The sequence below is a fragment of the Salmo trutta genome, chromosome 29 (genome assembly GCF_901001165.1).
Source record: "Salmo trutta chromosome 29, fSalTru1.1, whole genome shotgun sequence".
NCBI lineage: Eukaryota > Metazoa > Chordata > Actinopteri > Salmoniformes > Salmonidae > Salmo > Salmo trutta.
The window spans coordinates 19505874-19514391 of NC_042985.1; the positions used below are offsets into that span (position 1 = coordinate 19505874).

At 38.2% G+C, this 8518-nt stretch overlaps 2 protein-coding genes across 5 annotated transcripts in view; both read left to right on the plus strand.

The window, feature by feature from the left end:
• LOC115167071 (DENN domain-containing protein 5A) overlaps positions 1–2424 on the plus strand; it is a 60499-nt gene extending 58075 nt beyond the window's left edge. For 3 of the 4 annotated variants that reach the window (XM_029721126.1, XM_029721127.1, XM_029721130.1), the window contains one exon: positions 849–2424. In XM_029721126.1, coding sequence (XP_029576986.1) covers positions 849–1032 — 184 coding nt within the window. In that variant the 3' untranslated portion in view covers positions 1033–2424. The remainder of the gene's footprint in view (positions 1–848) is intronic. The other variant, XM_029721129.1, reaches the window with a different exon arrangement.
• Positions 2425–2915: 491 nt separating this feature from the next.
• On the plus strand, positions 2916–8139 carry LOC115167073 (SIN3-HDAC complex-associated factor). Its single transcript, XM_029721131.1, has 6 exons — positions 2916–3018; positions 4277–4421; positions 4805–4904; positions 5011–5125; positions 5333–5477; positions 5625–8139. Exons 2-6 carry the CDS (start codon positions 4294–4296, stop codon positions 5815–5817), a joined length of 681 nt encoding a protein of 226 aa, XP_029576991.1. The 5' UTR covers positions 2916–3018; positions 4277–4293; the 3' UTR covers positions 5818–8139.
• The last annotated feature ends 379 nt before the right edge of the window (positions 8140–8518 follow it).

Genomic DNA, 8518 nt, shown 5'->3' on the forward strand with positions numbered 1-8518 from the left:
TAAGGCACGAGGGGGTGTGATATATGGCCAATATACCACAGCTAAGGGCTGTTCTTATGCATGACGCAAAGCGGAGTGCCTGGATATTTTATTTATTTAACCAGGCAAGTCAGTTAAGAACAAATTGTTATTTACAATGACAGCGTACCTCGGACAACACTGGGCCAATTGTGCACAACCCACATCACTCCCAATCACGGCCGGATGTGATACAGCCTGGATTCAAACCAGGGACTGTAGTGATGCCTCTTGCACTGAGATGCAGTGCCTTCGACCGCTGAGCCACTCGGGATACAGCCCTTAGCCGTGGTATATTAGCCATATACCACAAACTCCCGAGGTGCCTTATTGCTATTATAAACTGGTTGTCAACGTAATTAGAGCAATAAAAATAAATGTTTTGTCATACCCATGGTATACCATGGATGAGGTTAGCATTAGCATTCAGGGCTCAGCCAATTAGCATTCAGGGCTCGAACCACCCAGTTTATAATCCCACCTTAAGCTTCCACACACTAGTTCAAAACATACAGTATATATCCTACCTGTTATGACACCTCAGACTTCCTCTTTCTCTCTCTCAACCCTTTGTGGCAGAACAGGGCTTGGTACTGTAGCTCAAATGCACCTGCCACTTCAATGAAATACCTTCTCTTTGTTCTTTGTCAGAAATCTTTTTAAGTGGCACATAGCGAGACCAGACATGCCTAAATGCAACGTAAATAATACCTCAGTCATAACCAAGCTTGAGCCCTTCCTATCCTGTCTTTTAGCAGGTATGAGGATTTACTAAAAACGTTCCCTGAAGTCAGTCTGGTAAACTTCCTATTTCTCTCTGCTCTTCCTAGGGACCATTTGTTACACCACTGGATCGCTCTCCTCGCAGACTGTCCAATCACAGTGCAAATGTACGAGGACACAGCACTGATAAAGGACCGCTCATTGGTAAATTCTCTGATCAGAGTGCTACAGACTTTGCAGGAGTTCAACATTACCCTAGAAGCTTCACTTGTCAAAGGGATCGGTATCTAGGCCCTCCTTCGTTCACACCAATTGGGCCTGACTAAGGAAGACTGTTAGGGACCACTAAAGAACAATTGAACCTTTTTATGCAGAAAAAGACTTGAACAATTAAGGGACGATTTCTGGCTTATATTAAAGCTACTGTTACATTTGCCATATATTAAGTGCAATGAGCCTTTCAAAATGTGTTGTTATTTTTATCCTCAACAATGTTGCTGTTAGATGTTAAGAATATGTTTTCTATTACGATCCATGATTTTCACATTGTTGAAGAAGATAACCCACCTGTTGTATACTACTTTATTGAAAGCTAAATATTTTCATTGTTATTGTGAACTGCTGACAATGGCTATATTCTAAAAAGGAAAACAAGGAACAAAAACTGTTAATATATTTTCAGAGAAGAACAGTATTATTTTGATATGTCTGTCAAGTTGCTTGCTCTGTTCTAATTCTAACTGTCATAATGCAGAGCTTGAAGCAAATGATGTAGAAGTATGCTTTATAAGTATGACTATGACATGGTATAGATGTTTGTGTAGGGTGGAAAACTGATTCATCTACATCAATATGACAGTGTGTAAGTTTGGATCAATCCCACTGGAAGTACCGTAGTATGCAACTATTTAATATGGAATAACTTGGCCTAGGAAGAGGCTCCTGGCTCCCCCTGTGAATAAGATAATGTAGCGTATGCTAGTGATGCACAAAATGTATTCAGTTGGAGAAGTATCACTATATGGCCATGTCAATGCTTCACACTTGACAGACAACTCTTCAACAGTACAGTACTCATCATAACCATGGCTTGGTAGAAAGTGAGTCATTTATAAAATGACAGGCTTCGTGTAAATACCTCTAACCAGTGCATCCTTCTTTCCAACTTCTCATTATTCCTCACCTGTTCTGCCCATTCCTGGCAGGTTTACAACATCATGTCTGTTCAGTAGTGAAAATTGTATGAGCTGATTGCCACTTAAATTAATAATGAGTGGTTGCTATAAAAGGCCAGATTCAAAATAGAGCAAACAATCCTCCTCTGAACTGTTGGTGTTTCTGCTATGCAATATAATCCACCTCACACAAAAAAAATCTACCCAAGATCTAGATGAGAATCATTGGACCTGCTCTATTTTTCTTACTGTGCAGCATATGATGATGAATAACAACAGCAGTTTGATAGAAGTAGGTGTGAAGGATGTCTTTCCTGTGCCAACGTCTGAATTGTGTTGGTTGTACTATTCCATTTACAATTGACATGAGCATCTTGGGAGATATATTTTTGTTTTTCAATACTGTTGTACATTTATTGGCATAGCCTATAATGTAGTGTTTACTAAGTGAGGAAATGTGTACAGTGTAAAAAAATAAATAAAGAATTCAATTACAGAAATGCATTAATATGGATATGTTTTTTGTATTTTTATTGAAGGATTATAACTGACTGGAATGGGTACACTATAAATTGCTATATGGTTATTGATGGTATTGTAAATGCTCCCATATATTCCCCATATGAACTGTAGAGCAATAATAACAGAACTTTACCTAGCAGAGAAATCAAACACTGATAGCAACGCTTGTAACAACAACAAATGCTGGTTTTAAAACGTAAACAAACTCATTCGCGCCATTTGAAATACTTTTTTTTAATTGTCCATTCATACGTTGATGATACGATGCTTGTTGGGACATGGAGTCTAATGAGGTGTTGATTACATAGGATTAGACGGAAAGCATTTCCACACTCACTACTACTCCCAGAATCCCATATTGTTAAATACCATGCATAGTGTGCGCCAATTGGTTGAATTTGTGTTCAAACGGACACGTTACACTCCTAATATGGTGTTTCTACGATGGAAGGCTTTATTTTCATGTTTTTTTTTTATGCTAATGTCATTCTAATACCCAGCTGTATGCAGCAGCAGCAGTAGTAGTAAAGCATGCGCAGTGTGTAAAGAGACAACGGTGAAGATTCTAAGTTTTTGTTCGGTAAGTCCACTGTTATTTAGCCTTTACGCAATTTGCATTTAGAAATTAACGCAAATACTCATGTTTTACAGATCTTACATTTAATTTTAGTCTGTCGCGTGCGAACTATATCTGCAAGGGGGTCATTGTAACAATGGGAGAGCATGGATGTGGAGCGTGGCGTGGTAGCTAGCTAACGTTAGCAGGCTAGCTAACAACAATAGTCAGATTGCTATTTGGCGCTCTCAGCGGGCGAACGTTTGCATTTAAAGGGAAACTATATAAAGTATTGTGCGTGTTAAATCTTAAAACATTTGAAATTATAAAACGAGCCAGTTTCGCTCAAATCACTTTTTATGTCGCTTTTTTTTTTTTTATGACTTCGTCCGCTTTTTGTTTCTTCAGTGAAAGGAGTTCTCCTTCCCCGCTTTTTGTTTTGGATTCCCCAAGTAACTGAGAATCACTTTCCCGACGAGAACATATCAGTTTTAAACACAGTTAATCAAAAGGGCAATAAGAAAAGCATAGTTAATGTATTACCAGCGACCCACTGTTCTAATTTGTCGAGTATTTGTAGTAGCCAAGTTAGCTAGCGATGGCGTCATTACTAGCGGGGGTTGCCAGATGCTGCCATTCTATTTTGTTGGATTGCTTGCAAGTAACAATCATACAATGATAGTTTTGGCAATATACCCTTGGTGTATTGTAATCTACTAAATGGAATAGCTAGCTTGCAATGGTTGGCTAGATTTAGTTGTGAGTCTGTGCTTAAAAACCATTCAACTAATTTCATCATTTGGTTCCTGTCCCGCGAGCTTTGTTTAAAAATAGTCTCCTCCAGTCAGGAAACAAAAAAGCGAGATGGGAGTCGCAGCCTATAACGTTAATTGTGTGTGTGCATAATAACGGGGATGTCTAGCAGATCTATCACCGGTGGCTAAGTGATTGTCATTAATTTGTATAGTAGCTTGCAAGATTGATAAAAGGTGTATCGAAATGCACACAAGTTTGTATTTATTTGCTCCGTATTGCTTTTTTGTGTAGTTAAAATAGGTCATTCGTCAATAAATATGAGAGCTTGTCTCAGCATGAAGTTATCATGGATCGCTGAAATTGTAGAATAAGACAGCTAAATGGAAATAACACAATGTTTTGACCAATGTGGGGACCCGCCCCTTTCCACCAGGGGAAAGCATTACAGCAGTAACGTTACAGTGCTAGTACTATTCTGCATTCAATGAATGGCATCCTTTTGTAATTATTTGTTCTTTCTCTGTAGGTTTCCCATTGATCATCATGTTTGGTTTTCACAAGTCGAAAATATATCGCAGCCATGAAGGATGTTGCATTTGCAAAACCAAGTCCTCCAGTTCACGCTTTACTGACAGCAGCAGATATGAAGAAACCTTCAGGCTATGTTTTGGGTAAGCTTTAAGTGTTAACTACATGATAACATTGCATTCATCAAATACTTCCTTTTCAGGGAGTATTAAACACTACACACCTATTTCTGTATTGTATATTTAATTAATGTTAATGCAGAGTTTGCACCAGTTTTTGTCCCAGTGATTGTATGCCATAAAAGGTCAAACGAGTGATGGTCAACAGATTGAATTGGGAAGATATTATTAACTAATCTATGACAGATTCTAGGATGGCTTACCTTATTTTTTTGCTGTCTGAAGAACAGTGATGCTAACTTTGCAGTGCTTCATATATGTTAATGTTATGTCTTATGTAACGATGTTTACTGATTTGCTTGAGGTTTATTGTGCTTGTGTTTTCATTTCCTTGATTATTTATCAAGGTTGTCAGAGGATCGTGTGGGAGACATCTGCAATGCCTGTGTGCTGTTAGTAAAAAGATGGAAAAAACTGCCAAAGGGCTCTAAGAAGAACTGGAACCATGTATGCACCATCTTTTTATTTTAGTTCAATGAGGATTCACTGTACATTTTCCTGTAATTGATGCTGTGTGGAAGTTCAGTGATTGACATGTATTATATGACATTAGGTTGTGGATGCAAGAGCTGGGCCTGGCTTCAAGCTAACCAAACCCAAGAAGATGAAGAACAGTGATGGGAAGAAGAAAAACAAACTGAAGAGGCTTCACAAATTCAAAAGACAAAGTAGGTCACTTGTCTTGTATATATTCTATAATTTTGTTGATTTAACACCTTCAACATTTTTAAACCACTGAGTTTTACTGCATAAGTCTTTGTTTCACTTTAGTCACTAGGCCCTACTTGGAGGATCCAGGTAGAACATGCAGATGTTGCCTCTAAATCATTTACCATGAGAGAATGCCACCAAAATGGTCCTGTTTGTCCTTTCAGACTCTGATGCCCACAGCACGACCTCAAGCATGTCTCCATCCCAGTCCCCCAGCTACGAGTCAGATGACGGCTCAGACATTGAGTCCAAACAGAGGCGCCCCACTCCTTCTGTCTTTTCCTTCCTGGACCGTTCTTACTGGAAAAGGTATGTCAATGAAGTATATGAAATTGAAGTCTGTCTGGAAAATCTAAGTTTATAATTTAGTACTGTAGTTTATCTGGGACAATTCTGCAGAAATTGTTCGTTTTTAGGACAAACTATTGAATGGATACTTCATCTTCTTCCCTGTAGGCAAAAGGTGTGCTGTGGGATTGTCTACAAAGGGCGTTTTGGTGAGGTGATGATTGACCCACGTCTCTTCAAGCCCTGCTGCAGCTCCAAGAAGCAGGAGACGTTGGTTCCCATGCAGGACACGCACCTTCCCCTTCCCACCATTCACCCCCCACCTCTCCTGCTACCGGAGGCCCTGAAAGAGGACTGGTAATGGCTCTTGAGCACCCCCTTGGGGTGTCAATGGCACCCTACAAGTTGTCTCCAGTGGCAGACTACCCCCAAAACCATTCCCTATTAGTTCACTGTGCATTTAGATGGCTAAATGATTTTCCTATTTTTGCTTTGATATGTGTTTTTGTTTTTTTATACATTCATTTTCTTATCTTTTTTTAAGAAAACTAAAAATAACCACAAAAAAATGTTTTTATAAAGGCATTAGTTGTACTATTTATAGGATGAGGAGTCAGAATTCTATTTGGCCTTGAAGGGCACACTATCCAGGTCTGATTTAATTTGGTTTGCAACATTTAAAGCTTATTTTCTGTGTTACGGTTACCAGCATTTGTGTATATATTATGTTCCTTTTGCCAGCATCCAGTCTTTTCAAAAAACGATTTTTACAGCTGTCTAATTGGCAATGAAGTGTTCATGTGCTGATATGCAAGACTCCACCAGCTAGATTTCTTTAAAAAAAAAAACGCTTATTTGCGTTGATGGAATGGACATTTTTAAGTGTTTTCTTATACTTATGTTCCCCTGACACTCGAGTAGATTGATTTGATTTATAGCATCTTAATATATAAAGGGTTATGGGCTATGAGAGGTCCTCAGTGAGTTTATACGTTATGAATGGCCTTTTAAATGTATACATGCATGCATGCGTTGTCTCACTCTTTCCCACACTTGCATGGTTTGGCAAGCACTGAGTAGTATTGTACATTGTCAGATTTGTAATCACTCCGTACCATGAGCTTATCCATTGCTTTTCCAGCAATTTCATGCAAGTGAGTCACGATAGATTGAGTTAGACCAAGCATGCAGAACTCATCTTTGTCTTGGAATGAAAACTAAGCAATTATTTATTTGTAATTTGTAGTCTTCCATGAGCTGAAAATGCACATTTTATAACCATATGTTGAAAGTGTTCTTGTATATACACTTGTGAGTGTTTTGGCTATGAGAACTATTTTAAATTACAGGATTGACAACTCATATTTTTAAATCACTAAGTGTGTACAGATGTGAAAATATTTAGATTGAGGCATTCTTTTATGGCATCACTTGTAACTTATTCATTGGCCGATAAGTGGCTCGCCTAATCCCCAAGTTTGTCACAACACTTGTGGGGTTGTGTTTGGTAACACAATGCAGCAAAGATTTTGCAACCGATTATGAAAATTAGCATTGTGGTGTTGGACAACTTCCAGCAGTAATACAGTTTGCTCCTGCTGAATACCACCCATATCTTTGTCCTATGAGATGAGTTGAAGGCCAAAGCAATACTTACACTATTAATGTTCTGTGTTTGTTGGCATCTTGATATTCTGTTATTGAACGTGTATTTTATATTGTTGGGTTTGTTTTGTTCATCTACAGAAAGCAAATCAAAGCTGAGACTATGCAGACATTTTGAATGTGAGAAATGACCTAAATGTTAAAGGAGCAACGTTTGTAAGTCCATCTCTGCCTCGTAGCAAATAGTTTTTTTCAGCATTTCATTTTTTTTAAGTGATATTTCATAATTAGAATGCAACTTTGCCTCAAGGGACAACATACGTTTATGGTTAGTGGTCGAGTCAAACCAATAAGATGTGTACCTCTGTTAAATAATGCACAGATTGCACAGTTTTGCAGTAAGTGGCATGAATTATTATCAGTTTGTTGTCAGACAGGTAGCCTGAGTGCCAGTCTGTCTGTTCCGTCATGCCAACTTCTTGTTACTTTTTGTCAAACATTGTATGGCTTGACTATGATATCAATGGCGTTTGCAAGAGCACAAACCGATCTGGCACCTGGCTAGTAGACAGGGTATCTTGTTGTGCAAAGTTATTTGCTGTAACTGAACTTCATCACAGTAGAATGGTTTGTGTCAATATGCTGTATAACCTTAGTTTTCAAAACAGTTACTTTTGTGTGGCAGGTTAGTTGAGTTAAATCTTTCTGTGATTGTTAAATAATGCCATTAAAAGGAGAGCTGCTGCTTCCTTTTATCAAGATGGAAATTCTAAACTGTTTTTGTATATAGGGAAATGCTTATTTTATTGGTGTTTGCATGGTACATTTGATCATATGAGGTGTGCCTTATAAGAATGAACGTTCCTTTTACATTATGAAATTCAATCTGTAATGTCATTTAATATTTATTTATTTCAAATCCATTTGTAAAACTGATGCTGTTAATTGAACCGTTAGGACCTTCAAGTCATTTTGATTTTGTGCACTTCTTTTGATTTTCTTATGTTTTTGTCTGTATTGTTATTCTGTATCTCAACAACTACATTAGTTCTGTCTTGTAATAAAACATTAAATATCCCTTTTGGGTCTGCGTGATCTCATTTCAACCGCTAGATGGTACTCAAACCGTAAGGTTATCTCTACGATAACCTTAGTCATCGTAGAGATTGGAGAGGGTTGGTTTAAATTAAAGCAACGTATAATGCATTTTATGAGTTGCACGACCGACTTTTTTTTACTAGTTCAGTATAATAGCTCACAACTATACTATTTTAATTTCGTCACCAGTACTCTTAGGAAGTGACATATCTGAGAAATGCCAACCCACCTTGTGAATGTACGGCTGGCGCCTCACACGGGAGCAGTGCGCAGAATCAATGATCACAGGTAGGCCTACGAGGCAAAGAATGTCAGTTGCACAAACCTCTCATTTTCATTTGGATAATCGAATATTGAGC

Excerpts from the sequence above, each read along its gene's own strand:
- LOC115167073 (XM_029721131.1), top strand. The coding sequence starts at position 4,294 with ATGTTTGGTTTTCACAAGTCGAAAATATATCGCAGCCATGAAGGATGT. Across the intron at positions 5,126-5,332 it reads TCACAAATTCAAAAGACAAA|ACTCTGATGCCCACAGCACG; the intron begins GTAGGTCACTTG and ends TTGTCCTTTCAG. Across the intron at positions 5,478-5,624 it reads GACCGTTCTTACTGGAAAAG|GCAAAAGGTGTGCTGTGGGA; the intron begins GTATGTCAATGA and ends TCTTCCCTGTAG.